The sequence below is a fragment of the Drosophila takahashii genome, chromosome 2L, assembly GCF_030179915.1.
Source record: "Drosophila takahashii strain IR98-3 E-12201 chromosome 2L, DtakHiC1v2, whole genome shotgun sequence".
In the NCBI taxonomy this organism is placed as follows: Eukaryota; Metazoa; Arthropoda; class Insecta; order Diptera; family Drosophilidae; genus Drosophila; species Drosophila takahashii.
Genome location: NC_091678.1, coordinates 35,065,787 through 35,088,935, shown reverse-complemented (window position 1 = coordinate 35,088,935; position 23,149 = coordinate 35,065,787). Strand labels below are relative to the sequence as shown.

The 23,149-nt window shown below is 34.6% G+C and overlaps 1 protein-coding gene and 1 long non-coding RNA gene across 6 annotated transcripts in view; both read left to right on the top strand.

Moving 5' to 3' along the window:
• The window catches only part of hrm (solute carrier family 16 member hermes), a 51,611-nt gene that overhangs the window by 12,658 nt on the left and 15,804 nt on the right, over window positions 1-23,149 (top strand). Inside the window, exon 2 of one of the 2 annotated variants that reach the window (XM_070213931.1) lies at window positions 21,346-21,448. The exons of the other annotated variant lie outside the window; for it this stretch is intronic. Within the exon in view, the coding sequence (XP_070070032.1) occupies window positions 21,346-21,448 (103 nt within the window). The remainder of the gene's footprint in view (window positions 1-21,345; window positions 21,449-23,149) is intronic. 2 annotated transcript variants of the gene reach the window in all.
• LOC138913717 (uncharacterized) lies at window positions 10,728-12,402 on the top strand. Of its 4 annotated transcripts, none has more exons than XR_011419518.1 (3): window positions 10,728-11,584; window positions 11,657-11,843; window positions 11,908-12,402. It is a non-coding gene; the product is annotated as an uncharacterized lncRNA (long non-coding RNA). The 4 variants fall into 4 exon arrangements; XR_011419520.1 differs by having other exon boundaries at window positions 11,653-11,843; XR_011419521.1 differs by having other exon boundaries at window positions 10,729-11,390; window positions 11,459-11,843; window positions 11,908-12,399.

Here is a 23,149-nt window from a genome sequence, read left to right as displayed (position 1 = left end):
GAAAAATCTCTACAGTATTTGGCGTCGGTTATGGTGGGACGTTAGCACTATTCACGGAACGAGTTTTTACTGCCATTTTGCGACTTTTAAAAAAGTATATCTATTGGCCTAAAAGAGAAGAACGCGAGGTGATAGTTTCAAATACCTTCCATGAGTTGCTCTACTGCATTGGCTATATTGATGGCAGCGAAATAAAACTCTTTGAAAAGCCTCCAAAAAATCATGAAGAATATTACTCGCGCCATCGCATATATTCTGTGAAGATGCAAGCTGTATGTGACCACAAACTCCGAATTCGAGATGTTGTAATAGGAAGTCCCGGTAGCTACCACGATTCTAAAATATTCAAAAATTCAATAATTGGAAAGCACCATAAAAGACATTTTAGTGAAAATCAGTGGATTGCAGGCGACTCTGCCTATCCACTTTCAGAAAATTTAATTACCCCATACCGCAGCAATTCACGTCAGTTGGAACCGAATGAACAGCTGAATTTCAATAAAAGACAGCCAATACCGCGTTAGAATCGAAAATTGTTTCGGGATTTTGAAAGGAAAATTCTGTAGTTTAAAAAAACTTAGACTAGCTTAACTTAGATCAAATAGTTCAGCCCAGGCATCTCTCTGCGATTAGGTTATGGTGTGCTGCATAATTCATAACATTTTACTGACTGATCACGATATACCAGACCAACAAGGACATTTAAATGAATTCCAGAATGGCAATGAATCAGAAATAGAAAATACTCGAAATCCTGCTGCCGCCGAAAATAAAAGGAATAGCTTGTACCACCTCATGTTTGAATAATAAATAAAATTATTTTTTTAAGATTTATTTCATTTATTTTTTCATGTCAAGCTCCATCTTTAACATTCGCTCCTTGTGTTTTAGTTCCATTTTAAGTTTTTTCATATCGTTGTCCAATCGCTTTTCCTCTATTTCCAGTTTCCGGTTTTCTAGTTCCTTACTCCACATAAACTTTTCCCTTTCCAGAGCAAGCGTATCCTGCCTAAATTTTATTCTTTCGGAGTCCATTTCTTGATGTTTCGCTATTGCAGTTATTTCTTTCTTCCGTTTAGTTTTACCTTCGAAGGACAGATCCGAAGCGATATCTATATCAAATTTTTCTTCAAGAATCTCAATAATGCTCCCCTCATAGTTTTGCGATTCGTGTACCACTATGTCCAGATCTTTTTCCACAAAGAATATCGATCGCAGTAGATAGTACTTGGGACACATCTTTTAGATTTTTGCTGCGAAAGTATTTTAGACAGTTTAAAATACTTTAAAAATATATAATGCAAGCTCTTACCTCAACATTTTTGTGCTCCAACATATAGTCTAGGACTTTATCAACTTCGCTCTCTGACCATCGCTTAGTTTCGACCTCCCTGGTACGCTTTCTAGAGGGTTTTTCTTCCATTGAAATTATTCTTCAATTATTTTGATTTATAGAAGACAAATTTTTTTCTTTTGTATATAAAAATCAAATTTGTTTCTTAGCTTTCACTGTCATTATCATGGGTTCAAACCCAACTTTTCGGTATATTTTTAGTATTTTAGCTTAAATTCCTAGCAAACTATTTTGTATTGGAATTGTTGTTTTTACACTTTACAACGTTTGCAACGCAATTGAGTACCTTAATAGTACTTATAGTGATCAGATCAAATCACAGTCTTAAAAAAGAAGAAGAGGCAAATGTAGAAATTTAAGAAAAAGTATATATGCACTTTTGTTATTTTTGATTGCAACTTCAAATCCTGGAAAGCGTCTTGCATTTTTTTTTACAAGCTTGACAAAAATGAAACCAGCAAGCGTAATAATTGGTGTTAGGGTGCAAATTTCTTAACGCATTCCTCATAGCCCTCTCATAATCCGATATAAAAGAGCCTCCATCCAAACTAAATATGTTGCAGTCCATGTAAGTGAATAAGTGCTGGTAGGAAACTTCTGTTTTCCGTGTCATTAACACAAAAATGAATGGTGTGATCTATATTTAAAAATTACATATAAAATACATACATATAAAAACGTTTTATTCTATTTTAGTCATCCGACCCTGAAAACCGAAATTATGTACATAAAAATGATTACCTTACCTTACCTATTAGTAAAAGGTACTTATTACTTCGCAGGTTTTTTAATTCATTTCAGTTTTTCAGTTTTCAGGGTCCGATACTAAAAGTGTTTATATTAGTGTTGTCAATTATGGATATAAATTCACTGATGAAAAATTACCTTTTGCAAATGTCTGATGTAAATAATCAGACGCTGTTTAAACGAACCAAATGGGCACACTTTGAAGGTGGCATCGATCAAAAAATGGCGGTCCTTCACGGGAATATGCTTTTCAATTAGCAATATAGTATTTTCGGAGGAAAATATAGCATATGAAAACGCAGCAGATATGTGTAAATGTTTGAAAAATGGCTTTGGGGGGTTGGCCCTTGTCATGCCATATATCTCCAAACCATTTTTATCATTAAATGCATCTCGCAGATCTTCCGGGGTATTGGGAGATTTTGGCATAATGGGTTGCCTTTTGCGCTGCAAAGTTCTTTTACATGTATCATATGCAACCTCAATTTCCTCTCCTTCGGCAGTGTGCCTTTTTAATAAAAGAAATAAAAAAACGAAATACACATACATACATATATACTATATACATACTATACATATACATACTCTAATATTGCAGATCAAAAACCGCGCGCACAGATTTTGCAGTAATTGTTATAACTGCCTGCGTCTGCAAACACTTGTATTGGTGTAAAATTGCGCGCGCGTTTTTATACCCGTTACTCGTAGAGTAAAAGGGTATATTAGATTCGTGCAAAAGTATGTAACAGGTAGAAGGAAGCGTTTCCGACCCTATAAACTATATATATTCTTGATCAGGATCACCAGCCGAGTCGATCTAGCCATGTCCGTCTGTCCGTCTGTCTGTCTGTATGAACGCTGAGATCTCAGAAACTACAAAAGCTAGAAGGTTGAGATTTCCCACACATATTCTTTGGCTTCCTACGCAGCGCAAGTTTATTTTAGCCGAGCGCCACGCCCCCTCTAACGCCCACAATCGCCCACTAACGATTTTAAAATGGGTCCTGCGCCCACATCTTTAAAGATTTCCGAAAAGTAAAAATGCAATTTTGTTGTGTATATTTATACCTATCGAAATGTAGAAGACATTTTTCAAATCGGACCATTCATTAAAAAGTTATACGCAATCAAAATTTCTATGTCTATCTCCCTCCCACTCCCTTTAGCTGAGTTACGAATTTTAGTCGGGACACCAACCCGAGTACAGCGTTCGCACTCCCTTTAGCTGAGTGACGGGTATTAGATAGTCGGGACACCAACCCGACTGTAGCGTTCTCTCTTGTTTAATTTAGGTACATACATACGTGCTTTGATTTTCTACTTACTCTGCCATAACGTCGTTGAAAATTTTTTTAATGTCGTCGTTCTCTGTCGATTTTTGGCAACGCTGTTTGGCATCTTTAATAGCGTTGATTTTTTTTTATTTCCTGACTTTGTTCACCATGATTGGTGCCGTTGGTCTGGATTTGCAAGCACACGCGTTTCGTCACTGGATAAGTACACTAGCGACTTACAATCTTTTACGCGACATGTGTACGCTGTATCGCCGTTTTTAATTTTTTATTTTTCGCAAACAACTGGTTGTCGTCCAGGGTATGAATAAGTCGTGACCCTTGCCGGCTACCAACTTGAAATTTAAATGCAATGCTCATTTTGCGTCCGAGTTCATCAACTTCTTTAAGCACAATGCGTCAAAGAACTACCTTATTCATTAATCTATATTTGTCTCTTTTTACTTTTCTTTAAAGAACTATTTCTTTCATTGATCTATATTTGTCTCTTTTCAATCATTGAACTTTTGGAATTGTTCACATTAAACTTATACCGCTAGTAAGGGCTAGTACTCAACCTAACCAAAACTGGCCCAAAAAAATACTAATTTCGGTAAATTAATGAGGGTCCAGTGTTGGTAAATTTAGTAAAATTCGTGCGTTATTTTTCGGTCACACTTGCTCGAAAACATAAACAAACCCAAAATTCAAATTAGTTGCCGCAAGCGAGTTTATGTCGCCTTAAACCGATATAAAGTCGAGCGAGTTTATGTCGCTTCAGAGCGAAATAAAATCGCCAGCGGCGAGTGTATGTCGTATAATTTTGGGCGAGGTTATGACGCTTGAAAACGAAATAAACCCGCGCGATCTTATGTCGCTTAAATTTTGGCGAGTTTATGTCGACGATATATATACATATGTCCTATATACACAAGAATATTAGCGCATCGTAACGTTTTATTTAAAGAAAACGGAAGTGGTGCTATTATTTTGTTCGCCCTTTTTATACCCTTGCAGAGGGTATTATGATTTCAGTCAGAATTTTGCAACGCAGTGAAGGAGGCGTTTCCGACCCCATAAAGTATATATATTCTTGATCAGCATCACAAGACGAGTCGATCTAGCCATGTCCGTCTGTCCGTCCGTCTGTCCGTCTGTCTGTTTCTACGCAAACTAGTCTCTCAGTTTTTGAGCTATCGGGACAAAACTTTCGCAAAAGTCTTCTTTCGATTGCAGGTAGTATATATGTCGGAGCCGACCGGATCGGACAACTATATCTTATAGCTCCCATAGGGACAATCGGAAAAAAAAAAACTTTAAAAAATTCTAGCTTCGGTGTTTTTTGAAATATTACCTTCTACTTTTGGGGATGTTATTTTTTAAATATTTCTGAATTTCGAATTAATTATTTAAAAAATCGGACTACTATATCATATAGCTGCCATAGGAACGATCGGAAAATTAATGGAAAAGTAATAGGAAATAAATTCTAGCTTCTTTGGTTTTTATTGTATTATCTTCTACTCTAGGATATGACTCTTTTTAAATATTTCCGAATTTCAATTTTAATTTGATCAAAATAAATAATAAATAAAAATATCATATAGCTGCCATAGGAACGATCGGAAAATTAATGAGAAATATTAGAAAATTGAACATTTTTGCGATTTGTTAAATAATAGGAATGATCTGCAAGGGTATATAAGCTTCGGCTGGCCGAAGCTAGCTTCCTTTCTTGTTTTTGACTTTTTTCTTAAAATCTGAAAAAATTATATGTACACAATATTTTCGATATCCGTATCAATTTTGTCAAATAGGTGGAATACTAATCAAGATAATAAAAAACACTTCTTATATAAAAATCCCCGTTTTCCACATATTTGTTTAATGTTAAGAACCTGTGACGAAGTGGTGCTATTATTTTTTTCGCAACTGTATATACTACCTGCAATAGAAAGAAGACTTTTGGGAAAGTTTCATCCCGATAGCTCAAAAACTGAGAGACTAGTTAGCGTAGAAACAGACAGACGGACGGACAGACGGACATGGCTAGATCGACTCGTCTAGTGATGCTGATCAAGAATATATATACGTTATGGGGTCGGAAACGTTTCCTTCACTGCGTTGCAAACTTCTGACTGAAATCATAATACCCTCTGCAAGGGTATAATAACGCTCATATTTCTAAATGAAGACCTAACTGCGTCTATAAATTTATATAAAACAAGAGAGAACGTTATAGTCGGGTGCCCCGACTATCAGATACCCGTTACTCAGGTAAAGGGAGTGCGAGGGAGATGGAGATAGAAAACTTTGATCACGCATAACTTTTTAACGAATGCACTATGGGAAAAAAGTCGATTTTTTTGGCATAAACTCTAGTTTTAAAGATAAAAATTTGAAATTTTTATACCCGTTACTCGTAGAGTAAAAGGGTATATTAGATTCGTGCAAAAGTATGTAACAGGTAGAAGGAAGCGTTTCCGACCCCATAAAGTATATATATTCTTGATCAGGGGCACTAGCCGAGTCGATCTAGCCATGTCCGTCTGTCCGTCTGTCTGTCCGTCTGTCTGTCCGTCTGTCTGTCTGTCTGTCTGTCCGTATGAACGCTGAGATCTCAGAAACTAAAAAAGCTAGAAGGTTGAGATTTTCCACACATATTCTTGGTCTTCCTACGCAGCGCAAGTTTATTTCAGACGAGCGCCACGCCCTCTCTAACGCCCACAATCGCCCACTAACGATTTTAAAATGTGTCTGGCGGCCACACCTTTAAAAATTTCCGAGAAGTATAAATGGAATTTTGTTGTGTATATTTATACCTATCAAAATGTAGAAGACATTTTTCAAATCGGACCATTCATTAAAAAGTTATACGCAATCCAAAAATATATATCCATCTCCCTCGCACTCCTTTTAGCCGAGTGACGGGTATTAGATAGTCGGGACACGAACCCGACTATAGCGTTCTCTCTTGTTTATATATACTATTAAGATTAAGGTGTAATTTCGGTTTTTGTTGCTTTTTGAATCGGATCATTGCTTTCATCCACCCCCACGCCGCATATTAAGATACTGGCCTTTGTGATTAGATTTATCACTTGACATGGCCTTTTAAATAAATTAAATTTGTAAAACTGCTGTAATCCACTTATATTTTTTTTTACATTTTTATTATAAATAATGTACAGTTTAATCAGATTCCTCTTCCTCTAAATATATTTCCAAACAATCACTTTTAATATCGTAATCGGATTCATCTTCGGACGAGCTTTCGGAGGTATCTTTGTCCTTTTCATCCAATATTGGCTCCTCAAAAAGATTGATAACCTCTGCTGGAAGACGCTTTCTTTTGTTTTGACCTTCTGAGATGCAGAGATCGGACGAATCCATTGCCCTGTGAAACACATCAGACATATTGTCAATGCGGCTACATTTTCTTGCGTGATGCTTTCTGTCAGCTTTAAATAATTTGTGCCTTGCTTCCGATGCACCTTCTCCCAAAGAGCCAACTGGAACAACTGATCCTTGTATGATTTTATATCCGTGTACTAAAATTTTGTGTACAGTCGGAGACATTGGGTACCAAGGATAGATCGACGTATATGTGGTGAAAGTTTCAAAACAAAATAATTTGAATTTTTCAGAATTTATAGGATTATTACAATTTATAGCAATCAAAATAATGTAAAGGCGATGAATCAAATTGTGGTCTACTCCTAAAATCGAAGACAATTGTTTTGAATTAGAGAATGCCCTTCTCGCCGTGTTCCCGTCATTACTGTTGCCCATACCATTTTGCCTCGGCTTGTCTACATGAAGTCCCATATCTTTCCAAAACGAATTTTGAATTTGCTGTTTCCGTGCCGCCAGTTTGTCTTTGTCTACTCCTTTGACATGCCACTTTTTTAGCTCAATCCTGTATGATAATTTAAGTACAAATTCAAAGCAACGTATCCACGCATGAAGGGGGCTTATTCCATATTGGTCCGTATTTGTTTTGGAATAGAAATCAGTAATGTCAAGAATTTGAGTTGGTTTTGCTCCACACATTGGACACGACTGACAAGATTTCGTTCCTGTTAATATATTTAAAACCTTGCCGTCTATAAGGGTTAGGTGACCATCAAATTTCACTGATATTTCGCTTTTTTATAAGAGTGCATGTACACATTCAGATTTTTAATTTGAGTTTCTAAGTTTTCTTTTTCGTTTATTATGAGAGATGTTGATTCTTTAATATACGAAATTTTCAGAGGACGGCAAAATCTTGTGGATTGCGGCGATTTATTCAGCCAAATAAGTCATTCTGCTTGATCTACCATTTCAATAGGAATTATTGAGGTCACAAAAAGAGAGTCATCTAAAGTTGGAGATTCAGTTATGTTAAATTTTTGTTTATATAAGCTATGACCTGTAGAACCATCAAAACCGTAGCTGAAAATAAGTAAGCACTGAGTTATATCCGAAAGCGTTTCACAGACTTCCTCTTGCATGATTAGTATGCGGGAAGCGGTATGGTTCAACAAGTTTTGTAAGAAGACTTGAGCTTCATTTTCGCTGGAAACTATTCCATCAGGCCTACATTTTAATTTCTCCTCCACTATTTTCGAATATGGTGGGTAGATATCGCAGCCCTGTTGTATATTTAGTTTTTTAATATTTTGATATTGCTGTTTAGTTAAACTATTTTCCATAAAAAAAGATAAGGCTTTTTCAGAAGATATGGGACTGGAATCAGTTTTGCTAATTTTCTCTTTTAACTGACCAACAGATTCTGTTGAAGCCGCTTTTTTTTAGAACGAAATGCATGTCATTTTCATTAGATTATCTTGCCGAAATGGTGGCAGCGTGGAGTAAAAGAGAACTTGAATTGTTATTTTCTTCTGCAAGTTCATATGCTAATTTTCTTTTGAGCCTTACGCCAGCATCCTCATAATTCATTTTTGGGCGACCTCGTTTATTTGATGACATATTTTGAACACAAACGCTCAAACTCATATTGCCGGCTAGCCACAAAGAGTGTTTTTTCTTAAATTGGTCCATTATACGGTAGCATTTTGACAAATGTTTTTTAATATAACCAATGAAATATTTAATTTTTGTTGATATTTGCTGATTTAAAGTTTCATCAAATTGCTCGCCGTAAAGTTGTGTTTGTATGTAGTTTCTTAGGGCATCTTCCGAGCGGCTGTTTCTCTCCCAAACTTCGAGAAGTGCAGCGTGTGAAAGCTCATAAGTTGCTGGACATAAGTCATTTTTTTGAAGAAACGTGCAAAAAGTTTCAAAAAAGATTAGTTTTCCGATATTAAGGATACATTTGGTAATAACTTTGCGTTTTTACCTTTTTGCAACTTTGTGCCATTTATAAGTTGTACACCACGGAACACAAACAAATTTGTTAGTTTTAAGCTAAAAAGATACACATTTAAAACAGCTCACAGTTGGACAACAAGCCATAATAATCAAAACATGGAATCTAAGATACATTTATACACCTTTGCTACGATTTGACATGATCAGAAATAATAAACCATTTTGTTGCTCCACAAAATAAGCACTGAAAGTTTGCAAAGATTTTTTACTAATTTACGCACACAACAAAGTCAATCGAACAGCTGACTTTATTCGCTTATCAACACTATAGTGTTGTTAGTAAAAAATCTTAGATAACTGTTCTTGGCTAATTAGGGTATGTAAATTCACAATAGGGGAGAGGTCTGTAGGTTGAGACGGTCTGTAAGTTGAGACACTCAATTTTCTCAAAACTTTTCCACTAAAAAAATTTTTTTTATTTTTTTTTTTGTAGTTCTTTTCAGTAACTAAACTTTTGGGGAAAACATTATAAGCCAGGCTCTAGCCAGATTTAAGCTGTGAGAGTCATGTACCATTTTGCACCAAAAAAGTTTTTGTCCACTTTTTTTAAAAATCTATTAAAAATTAATAACGTCCTTAAATTAACTTGGTAAGAGATTTAAAACATTAGTATATTAACTGTTAACTAATTAAAAAAAGAATCAGCTTAATGTGACAGTCAGAACAAAAGTTATTAATTTTTTCCCGAAACATCCCATTTTGTGTAAGTTGAGACACCCGTTTTTCATACAAAAAGGCCTTAGGCCAACAGAGGTCGCTTTCTGCCTAGCACATTTCTTTGATATTAGGGGAAAAGTGAATGTTCAAAGAGCCTTTTGATTTTAATTGTTATTTGGTCGAAGTTCTTAAAAAATGGATGGGAAATAATTTAGGACGAACTAAAATTGATTAAATTAACATAAATAAATAGTTCCTTATAGTTTGAAGTACTTTTTGTGTGAGTATTATTGACTTTAAAAAGTGGCTAAACCTACAGACCTCTTTTTCAAAATGTCATTTTTTGGCACTTTTCAAAAAAAATTATTTTTTAGTTTTCCCAAGGGGAAAAACATTTTTTTGTTGCTTTATTTTACAGCTAAAAGACTAAGCTTTCGATCGGTACCTAACACGTGAAGTTTCAAAAGCGAATGTCCAAATGGGAGACTAAAAACAAAAGGTGGCTCAACCTACAGACCTCTCCCCTATATATTTAATTTTTAAAAATAATTTGTAAAATAAGTTGATTTGCATGTTGCAGGGGTGAAGGGAAGGTCTGCCGCAAGCAAGGCCAAGATGGTACGAGGAGACGTTTCCGACCACATAAAGTATATATATTCTTGATCAGCACCAATAGCCGAGTCTATCTAGCCCTGTCCGTCTGTCCGTTTCTATGCGAACTAGTCTCTCAGTTTTAAAGCTATCGCGATGAAACTTTCCCAAAAGTCTTCTTTCTATTGCAGGTAGTACATATGTCGGAGCTAGCCGGATCGGACCACTATATCTTAAGGCTCCCATAGGAATATTCATAGAAATATAAGAAAATTTATTGTAACTTTGTAGGAAGTAGGCGTTTTGATTCTTAACTACTTAAAAACAAAATTTAAATAAATAGAAACGCTGAATATGGAATCTCTGGAACTGCACCGAGTGAGCATTCTCTTATCTGCAAGGGTAAATAAGCTTCGGCTGGCCGAAGGTAGCTTCCTTTCTTGTTTTTTGTGTTTTAAATCATCGCATGGATGATAGAGCTGTTGGTCGCAACAACACTGCCGCATAGACCAGATACCCAGCGGGAATGTGAGAAGTTGGTTTTTGTGTTCTTGAAATCCTGTTCCTTTTTGCAGGCGGCGGTGTAGGGATAGATAATTTCTGAGCGCTAAATGAGGGTGGGTTTCTGAGTAGCATCAATATCAGGCCATTTATGCGCTGTGTGATTTCTGTGGCACTACGATTATATTTTTTAACAAAAAAATCACCAACTTATAATATTCAAAAATCCTATGATTTACACCAAAACCAAAAGACTTTTTCTCACATTTAGTTTTAATTTTTAGTAATTTTAAAAGTCGTAGAAAAAATATTAATAATTGTTAATCAAAAAAATTAAACTATATAACATTATTATCATAATGTCTATAATGATAATATTAATTTATTTTACTCAACATTTTTCAAATAATAATAAGGATGAATGTGGAATTCAACCAAATTATAGAGAAAAGCCACGGTAAGACGATTAAAATATTTGATCACATTTATCAAGGAATTACATTAAATTACAAAGAAAACTATTGTTGTTTTTTACATTTTTAAACATTTTCTGTGAAATAAAATAATTTGATCGTCAGATCGTGGCCTAAGCCATTTTTAAGTGTTGTTAAAATATAAAAATTCGTGTTGGTGGTATTGATAACACGAAAAATGCCTAATATACCTATAATATACGTAACCTTTAATGATTACGGTCCCTGAAAAGTATTGTTTAAATATTTATTCGGCGCCAAAGTGTGACCCAACTTTACAACGAAATTTACATCACATTTATCTGCATTTTGTATGGTATTATCAAGAATATAATGCAGGGTCACATCATTTTTAAATTTGTTGGAAAAAGTGAAAAAAAAGTGAAAATAGTTAATTTTAATCTAAAAAACAATAAAAAGGTGAGTGATAAAATGAATTTTGTCTTTTTATAACCCTTTTATCAGCGTTACAAAGGTTAGTATCACAGATATTTTCGCCATGAATAAATATACGCCTCCGGATGCTATCTTCAACACAAATTCTGCATTTCAGTGACACTTGAAATGTTTTTAATCTTTACCAGTGGTAAATGGTGTGAGGTGTTCATTAAATGGTTGTATAAATAGTACTTCAGTACTAACTTAGTTGTTTAACTTAATCAAAATATTACATTTATTTCAGCCAGGCCGACTGAGACTTCTTGGGACCAGAAGTGTTGCGCCTGCGTTTGTCATATTTTATTTGTTCTTCTCATAGTTTTTGATATAGATACCCGACATATAACAACTGAACAGAGGGTAAATGATCGGCCATGGCAAACCAGGCATAATTTCTGGAGAGATCCTTTAATTTTGTGCGGAGACCTAATAATGGTAATTACTCTTATTATTATTCCTGGTCTTACATTCATATCTAAATTATGTTTGATATTTTCAGAAGACAGACAAGAAATGGATATCTAAGTACTGCATTCGGCCAAGCAAAACCCGGGAATGCTTCAGGCATTAAAAATTTGTAGTTCCAATGCTTCGATTGTAAATATTATTAATAAATACACAAACAAATATTACAAAAAACATGATTTTTATTGTGGAAAATCAGATACTGCAAAGCAGTGCAAAACCAAAACTGCGAGGGTCTGGAAAAACCAAAACTGGGAGGGTGTAGAAAAACAGATATTGCAAGAGGAGGAAAACCATAACTGGGTACGTGTGGAAAATCTATAATGCGGGAAGTCGAAAAACCAGTGGATTTTGTCCTGCATTCTTCTGCCAGAGATCCAGATAGAAACCTCATTTCCCCCTTACTTTTTGTGTCACCCCCGTGTATTTTGAAACCAGAGATGGAAGAAATGTAAGGGGTGAATGAGGTTTAGTCCCTTCCGCTTCTATGGAGAAACCTCTTGAAAATATGTTATTTTCCAGAGGAATTTTCCCGGTGGGTACTGGTGGTTTGAACGTGTATGCGCGATACACCCACGTCGACTTCGCTGTTATCGATATTAATTGTAGACGTTCTCAATGTTCGAATGTCAGTGATGCTCAAAAGTATTCCTCCAGAATGTTGCTCTCAGGAACAATCAAAGCCATCCAAGGTCCCCAACTATTTTAGCGCATTTAAAAAAGAGAATAGAAGGAAAAGTGCGACGCAGGCAAAAAAATTTAAGAAAAATCGGGAAAAGGCAGTCTTGCTTGTTCAGTATTAAACAAGTAGTTTTAGCTGAATAGGGGTTGTTTTGTCGCTCAGAAAAACAAATGCAATCTTTATGTTTGGTTTTGGGTGGAAAAGACTAAAAGGAAGGTTAAAATATATAATCCTCCTTGGACCGCGATTTCTTCTGATTATCATAATAAAAATACACATGTGGTCATCCATGGCTATGAGAGTTCTTAAGGAATCGCTGTCCATCGAGGATAATTTTTACGCGGTTGTGAGGACTAGTTCCCTATCATACCAAATACTCAGATGTTTGGAATTAGTCTTATTTTGACAAAAAAGGAAAAGGGTACATATATGATTTTTATAGCAAACGTTAGAAAAGCATACTTGTTTTTTATAGCAAACCCGGGAACTTGAAATTCAATTACAAGAGAACCATGGCCGACCGCCAAGTTCTTTTTGCACGTAAATTCTTAAGAAATCGCGGTCCATCGAGGATAATTTTTTTTTTGCGAATTTCGGCGGTGAGCCCGCTAATATATAGTATTACCTTTTTTGTCAATCCGTTCTGGATGGAATTTGCTACTGACCGTTTTTAAGGGTTCGAATTATATATAAGTTTAGATTGGCTTTCTAAAAATTAATGCCGGATATGATAAATTTAAAAACAATTACATATGTACTTTGAACAGCCCAAAACATTTAAAAAACGTGGTAAAAATGTCTGATTCCGTGGCAATACACATTATTATTTTTACAGCATCCGACCTTAATGATTTAATCAGTTAAATTTATTTTAATTATAAAGTTTAAATTTAACGTCTAAATTCTAAGTGGGCATGGTATCATCTTATCCAAACAAATCCCAAAAAAAGCATATATATTCGTCCCTTTCTAAGCCTCTAATGAATGAACCGAACAATGTAGTGGAATAACCGCATTAGCAACTAATTAGTTTTACTTTATGTATCTTGACTATTCCTATTTTGACATGCATGTATTTAACGTTGTTATATTGTATTTTTCTCGCCCAAAACGGTGTAGGGCTCCGCGCCACAGTGGTCGGGCTTGTACGGAGCCGCGGCCATAAATACTTCTAGATGTGCTATCGCTATGAAATTTTTACCAAAAATCTAAGTAAATATTATAAATATATGTAACAAAAATTGGCCAGATCGTACCACTATATCCTATAGCTTCCATAGGAACGATTTTCTGAGTAGTTTCGTTTACATGAGAAGGCAATTAAAAATTCAATTTATGTAATATTAACAAGCTGGTTTGTTTACCGTACGTATTTACAAACTTAGAACTGCAATATAAAAATGTGAGAGTAATTACTAAACTCCACCCGCACCAAAAAAATTATAAAAACAAAACGAACAATGATACGATTTAATATCATTTTTTGGCCGAAGGACTTCAGTTTCATGTGCCGTTTTTTTTTTTTAATTAATTTTAGTATTGTATACTAGCTTTAATATGACAAAATAAAAAAAAACAAGAGAGAACGCTATAGTCGGGTTGGTGTCCCGACTATCTAATACCCGTTACTCAGCTAAAGGGAATGCGAACGCTGTACTCGGGTTGGTGGCCCGACTAATAATCGTAACTCAGCTAAAGGGAGTGCGAGGGAGATAGATACATAAATTTTGATTGCGTATAACTTTTTAATGAATGGTCCGATTTGAAAAATGTCTTCTACATTTCGATAGGTATACACAACAAAATTACATTTATACTTCTCGGAAATCTTTAAAGATGTGGGCGCAGGACCCATTTTAAAATTGTTTGTGGGCGATTGTGGGCGTTAGAGGGGGCGTGGCGCTCTTCTAAAATAAACTTGCGCTGCGTAGGAAGCCAAAGAATATGTGTGGGAAATCTCAACCTTCTAGCTTTTGCAGTTTCTGAGATCTCAGCGGTCATACAGACGGACAGACGGACATGGCTAGATCGACTCGACTAGTGCCCCTGATCAAGAATATATACTTTTTATGGGGTCGGAAACGCTTCCTTCTAGCTGTTACATACTTTTGCGCGAATACAATATACCCTTTTACTCTACGAGTAACGGATATAAAAAAATATAATCTATTAGTAATTCAATATTTAGTGTTGGAAAACTATTCACAATCACGAAAGACGAAGGCAAGGGAACAGCACAACAAGTAAAAAGCGGCAAAAAATTTGTTTTTCGGCCAGTTCTGCCCTTGAAAAATTTATGAAGGTGTTAGTATTTTTACGATTGTGGGCACATCTGCAAATTTCTGCAGTCAATTTTAACACACATGTTACCTGAAACCCAGACGAAAAAATTGGCATACCAATAAATTGTGGAATTTTGTGGGATCATCGCTAAAACCTTAGCTAAACATAAAAAAGACGTTCACAAAATAGACACAAAACATGTATTATTTCAAATTGATGTAACGAAAACAATTTAACAAGTACGATTATTATACACATCTCGACTTATAGATAATACCTTCAACTTAAAAATCCATATCACAGAATATTAATTTGGACACGAAATATAAGAAATACACGGTTTCAAAGTTTAATGTTGCTGCGAAAAATTAGTGATGCGCCCAGTTTTGCTTTGCTACTTAACACGTGCTCACGACTTTAGGTCGATTTTTAGAAGGTACTGATATTTTTCCAGAAATGTCTGGTATGCCACGAAAAAGCTTGGGCATTTTAGAGAAAAGTTGCATACCCTTGGCCCATTTTAGGTTCCGTCGATTTTTTGAATTTTGGCCTATGGGCGCCACCACTGTGCGCGCGTAACAAGCATTGCTGGTTTCGAAAGGGCCTATTCTTTGTAGTGACCATAGAGCATCAACGTCCAAGAATAGGTATGGCATGCTAAATATAGCCCAAATGCTTTACAAAATAAAATGAACCGTAAAATGTACGCTTTTCTCAAAAGGACGGGGAACTGTCCTGTGATTTCTGTGACAGTCCCATAACACAGGTCGATATAAAAAAGCCCAAAACCAAAAACTGCAAAACCTGAAAAGATTTTAGCTGTAGATGACTACCCCGTACTTACTTTCCATCACGTCACAGTGTTGAGAAAACCGAAAGTTCAATTTTTTTTTACTTTTATGCTCTTTTTGCGGCATAATAGCAAGAAAACCTTTGTAGTTCAGAGCCACAATTTAGCGGAAATGGTACTTTGAAGCTTTAACTAGAGAAGTGGAGGTCGCCCAACTTGGTGTGATGAGATATCAAATAAAAACACCTCTTAACGAGGTAAAAAACTAGTGACGATCGCACCTTCAACATACAAAAGTTCTGATATCAACATTTGTGACGAAAAATTATTACACTCGTCATTAAATAGACTTTCTAATATTTTCTCAAACTATTCCAGCCTTTTTCCCTTCACAGGCATTTTCTATTGCAGCGTGCCGAATGAGAAAATATTAGAAAGTCTATTTAATGACGAGTGTAATAATTTTTCGTCGCAAATGTTGATATCAGAACTTTTGTATGTTGAAGGTGCGATCGTCACTAGTTTTTTACCTCGTTAAGAGGTGTTTTTATTTGATATCAGAAGTTTTTGTTTGTTTACATTTGCTCTCATAGGAGCTAATATATGCATTTAAATTAAAATTGGTCAATCATAATTTGTAAGCCATTGTATTTAAACAAATTAAGTTAAAAAGGCGTTTAAGTATTTCAAAATACCTTTTAAACGAGGTATAGCACATGTCGGTACCTTTAGTAGTGTAGAACTTACAAACTAACGAAATTTAGCTATTTTTAGCTTTTTCCCGCTAAAGTAGCGGCTTTTTCCAAAAGTCGTAGAACAAAAGATTCCTATATGGAACTCTTAAGTGCAAATTTACTGATTCCATGACCCTAAAATACAGTTCGGATACCCTCCCACAAAATTCAATACTCAGGGAGCGTAATAGTCTAGTCACACTGTGTGGGGTAACCTATCGAGTGAGCCAATAACCCGATTACTCCCAAAAAGTGTTTCCACTTGGTTAACTCCAAATATCGAGTAATGACATATAGTGTTTGTTGTTTGTGTTGTTCAAAGAAAATCGTTAGAGCCGATTTTGAGAACAATAAAAAAAAGCTAAAAAAAAAGTTTTAAAAAATTGTCTTTTGTTAATATTTTTATACCCGTTACTCGTAGAGTAAAAGGGTATACTAGATTCGTGCAAAAGTATGTAACAGCTAGAAGGAAGCGTTTCCGATCCCATAAAGTATATATATTCTTGATCAGGGTCAATAGCCGAGTCGATCTAGCCATGTCCGTCTGTCCGTCTGTATGAACGCTGAGATCTCAGAAACTACAAAAGCTAGAAGGTTGAGATTTCCCACACATATTCTTTGGCTTCCTACGCAGCGCAAGTTTATTTTAGCCGAGCGCCACGCCCCCTCTAACGCCCACAATCGCCCACTAACGATTTTAAAATGGGTCCTGCGCCCACATCTTTAAAGATTTCCGAGAAGTATAAATGCAATTTTGTTGTGTATATTTATACCAATCGAATCAAATCGGACCATTCATTAAAAAGTTATACGCAATCAAAAATTATATATCTATCTCCCTCGCGCTCCCTTTAGCTGAGTTACGAATTTTAGTCGGGACACCAACCCGACACAGCGTTCGCACTCCCTTTAGGTGAGTGACGGGTATTAGATAGTCGGGACAACAACCCGACTATAGAGTTCTCTCTTGTTTTAACTATTACATTTACACAAATTGCATATTGAAGGCGTTTATAGCATTTAAAAATACCTTTCAAACGAGATGCAGCACAAGTCTGTAGCTTTAGTAGTATAGAAATTACGGCTTTCCAAATTTTAGCTATTTATAGCTGTTTTCCCGCTAAACTAGCGAGTTTTTCCAAAAGTGGTAGAAGAAAAGATTTTTATATCGATGTGATGAACGTCATATCAAATTTTCAAAACTTAAAAAACATGTTTTGGACAAACTGACAAACAGAATTAAATTTTCATTTTGGGAAGACGAAGAAAATCTTATTTTGGCTATAACTTTTGAACGGAGCGTCGGATTTTGACAAATGACCCCTCATTTTCAAAAGGATCACAACTAAAACATTGCGAGGGGGCATTTATCCCCACCGGCCCCAACAGCTCCAAATTTCGAAATTTTCACTTTTTCACTTTCACCGCTCTCTCTCCCAAGCCAATTGATTTTCTTAGAGTCTTATGCAATCCTCATAGTTTTCGTAATACCTTTCGATAGGTGTATCATTCATTATGATCGGACCATCACAGTAGATTTTCATTTCTTCGTGTATATATAGTAGTCGCCTTCGCACACTCTCCTGGTGCGCTTCGTCACTACATGGACTGCCGTCCATAGTGATAAAATTTCCAAGTATGGGGTAGTAATCAACAACTAAACTCCTTACAGGATTTGTTGCGTTAAGTCTTGGGCTGAGTAAAACTCCTGATTTTGTCGACCCGTGTAATCAACAATACAAAAAAAAAAACAAGAAAGGAAGCTAGCTTCGGCAAGCCGAAGCAGATCTTTCTATTAATTTACAAATCGCGAAAATGTTAAATTTACTATTATTTTACATTAAGTTTTCGATCGTTTCTATGGCAGCTATATGATATAGTAGTTCAACCTTTTAAAAATTAAAATCGAAATTCGGAAATATTTAAAAATAGCAGGGATCGCAAGTAAGAATTACTTTTTTAAAAAAATTGACAAATAAATCTTATTTTTCAATTTTTATTATAAAAGTTGACAAATAACTCTTATGCTTCAATTTCTATTATAAAAATCAACAAATATTTGTCAACTTTTATAATACAAATTGAATTGAAATAACTCTTGAACTGTGGGGTACATTGGTTTAAAATTTATATATGTATAATCTACGCTTTAATACCTTTCTGTTGATATGCCATATGTCCCCAAAATATTTTTGATGATGTAAAAAATATTATTATTATAAAAAATATGTTGGGGACATATGGCATATCAACAGAAAGGTATTAAAGCGTAGATTATACATATATAAATTTTAAACCAATGTACCCCACAGTTCAAGAGTTATTTCAATTCAATCTTTATTTTATTATAAAAGTTGACAAATAACTCTTATGCATCAATTTTTATTATAAAAATCAACAAAATTGAAGCATAAGAGTTATTTGTCAACTTTTATAATAAAAATTGAAAAATAAGACTTATTTGTCAATTTTTTTAAAAAAGTAATTCTTACTAGCGATCCCTGAAAAATAGTCATATCCCAGAGTAGAAGAAAATGTAATAAAAATCAACAAAGATATAATTTTTGTCTATAAATTTCTATTTAATTTTTAGACCGTTCCTATGACAGCTATATGATATAGTTATTCGATTTTTTAAATATTTAATTCGAAATTCAGAAATATATAAAAAAAATTATTCCCAAGAGTAGAATATAATATTAGAAAAAACACCGAAGCTAGAATTTCTTTAAATTTTTTTCCGATTCTTCCTATTGGGGCTATAAGATATAGTTGTCCGATCCGGTCGGTTTCGACTTATATACTACCTGCAATAGAAAGAAGACTTTTGGAAAAGTTTCATCCCGATAGCTCAATAACTGAAAGACTATTTTGCGTAGAAACAGACAGACGGACCCCAGCGGGAATGTGAGAAGTTGGTTTTTGTGTTCTTGAAATCCTGTTCCTTTTTGCAGGCGGCGGTGTAGGGATAGATAATTTCTGACCGTTAAATGAGGGTGGGTTTCTGAGTAGCATCAATATCAGGCCATTTATGCGCTGTGTGATTTCTGTGGCACTACGATTATAATATTTTTTAACAAAAAAATCACCAACTTATAATATTTAAAAATCCTATGATTTACACCAAAACCAAAAGACTTGTTCTCACATTTAGTTTTAATTTTTAGTAATTTTAAATGTCGTAGAAAAAATATTAATAATTGTTAATCAAAAAAATTAAACTATATAAAATTATTATCATAATGTTTATAATGATAATATTAATTTATTTTACTCAACATTTTTTAAATAATAATAAGGATGAATGTGGGATTCAACCAAATTATAGAGAAAAGCCACGGTAAGACGATTAAAATATTTGATCACATTTATCAAGGAATTACATTAAATTACAAAGAAAACTATTGTTGTTTTTTACATTTTTAAACATTTTCTGTGAAATAAAATAATTTGATCGTCAGATCGTGGCCTAAGCCATTTTTAAGTGTTGTTAAAATATAAAAATTCGTGTTGGTGGTATTGATAACACGAAAAATGCCTAATATACCTATAATATACGTAACCTTTAATGATTAGGGACCGTAAAAGTATTGTTTAAATATTTATTCGGCGCCAAAGTGTGACCCAACTTTACAAAGAAAATTACCCCACATTTATCTGCATTTTGTATGGTATTATCAAGAATATAATGCAGGGTCACATCATTTTTAAATTTGTTGGAAAAAGTGAAAAAAAAGTGAAAATAGTTAATTTTAATCTAAAAAACAATAAAAAGGTGAGTGATAAAATGAATTTTGTCTTTTAATAACCTTTATTTCAGCGTTGCAAAGGTTAGTATCACAGATATTTTCGCCATTAATAAATATACGCCTCCGGATGCTATCTTCAACACAAATTCTGCATTTCAGTGACACTTGAAATGTTTTTAATCTTTACCAGTGGTAAATGGTGTGAGGTGTTCATTAAATGGTTGTATAAATAGTACTTCAGTACTAACTTAGTTGTTTAACTTAATCAAAATATTACATTTTTTTCAGCCAGGCCGACTGAGACTTCTTGGGACCAGAAGTGTTGCGCCTGCGTTTGTCATATTTTATTTTTTCTTCTCATAGTTTTTGATATAGATACCCGACATAAAACAACTGAACAGATGGTAAATGATCGGCCATGGCAAACCAGGCATAATTTCTGGAGAAATCCTTTAATTTTGTGCGGAGACCTAATAATGGTAATTACTCTTATTATTATTCCTGGTCTTATATTCATATCTAAATTATGTTTGATATTTTCAGAAGACAGACAAGAAATGGATATCTAAGTACTGCATTCGGCCAAGCAAAACCCGGGAATGCTTCAGGCATTAAAAATTTGTAGTTCCAATGCTTCGATTGTAAATATTATTAATAAATACACAAACAAATATTACAAAAAACATGATTTTTATTGTGGAAAATCAGATACTGCAAAGCAGTGCAAAACCAAAACTGCGAGGGTTTGGAAAAACCAAAACTGGGAGGGTGTAGAAAAACAGATATTGCAAGTGGAGGAAAACCATAACTGGGTACGTGTGGAAAATCTATAATGCGGGAAGTCGAAAAACCAGTGGATTTTGTCCTGCATTCTTCTGTCTGAGATCCAGATAGAAACCTCATTTCCCCCTTACTTTTTGTGTCACCCCCGTGTATTTTGAAACCAGAGATGGAAGAAATGTAAGGGGTGAATGAGGTTTGGTCCCTTCCGCTTCTATGGAGAAACCTCTTGAAAATATGTTATTTTCCAGAGGAATTTTCCCGGTGGGACATGGCTAGATCGACTCGTCTAGTGATGCTGTTTAAGAATATATATATACTTTATGGGGTCGGAAACGTCTCCTTCACTGCGTTGCAAACTTCTGACTGAAATCATAATACCCTCTGCAAAGGTATAAAACTTAAAGGTTTCACTGCCCACAACGACAACATTTTTTCTGCTTTTCTCTTACAGACCATGCATAAGGAAAAAATTATAAGTTCACAAAATGCTAAAAAGGTAAACAACAAAGATCATAAGTTAAATGGAACTACAAATGAAACTAGAAATAAAACAGGTCAGTAAAAATATCATCATTAGTCTAATACTAAATACTAAAATAGTGTCTTAAGGGACTAACACATTTTTTCCTGAAGAAAAAGTATTTTTGTTGAGCTTTTCTTTGGTATTTAGTTTTGTAAATACCCGCTACTAATGGAGCCACAAGATCGCTTAGCGTTGAATTCGTGTAGAATGGGGTATTGGACATTATAGACATAACAAGAGAGAACGCTATAGTCGGGTGCCTCGACTATCAGATACCCGTTACCCAGCTAAAGGGAGTGCGAAGGAGATAAAAACTTTGATCCGCCGTATCTTTTTAACGAATAGTCTGATTTAAAAAATTTCTTCTACATTTCGATAGGTATTGATAAACACCATAAAACTGCATTTTTACTTTTCCAAAATATTGAAATTTTTAAAATCGTATATAAGCGATTGTGGGCGTTAGAGGGGGCGTGACACCCTTTTGAAACAAACTTGCGCTGCGTAGGAACTCCTAGAATCTGCATGCAAAGTGTCAAACCTCTAGCTTTTATAGTTTCCGAGATCTCAACGTTCATACGGACAGACAGACGGACATGGCTAGATCGACTCGGCTAGTGATCCTGATCAAGAATATATATAATTTATAGGGTCGAAAATGCTTCCTTCTAGCTGTTACATACATACCCTTTTACTCTACGAGTAACGGGTATAAAAACTTAATTCAGCATTAATATAAAAATGATTGCTTTATACAATTTTAAAACAAGAAAGGATAAAATAAATACCTATCAAATACCTATCAAAACGACTACTTCCTACAAAGTTACAATGAATTTTGTTATATTTATTTGATTAGTCCTATGGCAGTGGTGGTCCGATCCGGCTCGCTCCGACATACAGCTGCGAAAAAAATAATAGCACCACTAACCCAAAAAAATTTTAACTAGTCACCCTACTCACATTTTTTAACTTTTTAAAACGGGTTTTAAATAGTAAGACTAAACATAATTTGAATATGAAAAAAAATTCATAAAAGGTTTCTGGACTTATTTAAGAAAATCTATGCAAAACTGGAAAAACGTACAAAAAAAATTATAGCACCACTTCTCTAAAAATAGAATAAAAGGTAGAAAAATGACAAATGGGTAACTTAATCTTTAGTTGGCGGTAGCTAACAAGTAAATCTAAGTTTAAAGTGTAAATATCTTTTGCGATTTTTGGATATAATGACTTACCATCGATTAAACAAGTCAGGACCCTACCTATAAAGGAATTGGGGCCCAAAAGTCATGATATATTTTCAAATTTATTCGGAAATGATTTAAGACGTTTTAGATTAACTGTATAAACTGTCTTTAAAAAAAAAAACTCGAAGATTTTTTGTTGTGATATGGTCAAGCGAGTACACAAGTCACTGTATATTGCTGACTGAGTACTTTCGAACTCTTTCTTTGCTATCCTGACCGTGATCCTGGCCGGATTTTATTGGTCAAAGATTCATTTAAGAAGTATTTTTTATTCAGTTTAAGCTACGAATTACTACCGTATTACTATTTACATCATAGGATGATTCATGAACGATGTATTCATCCGTATTGATCTTACTTCCAGAAGGAAAAACAAGCCTATGTTAATACTAGGTCCATGCTCAATAAATAGATGATTTGGTACCATTTTTTTTAGTCAATTTAGCTGTTTAGAAGACACATGACTTATAAAAAGGATTTCT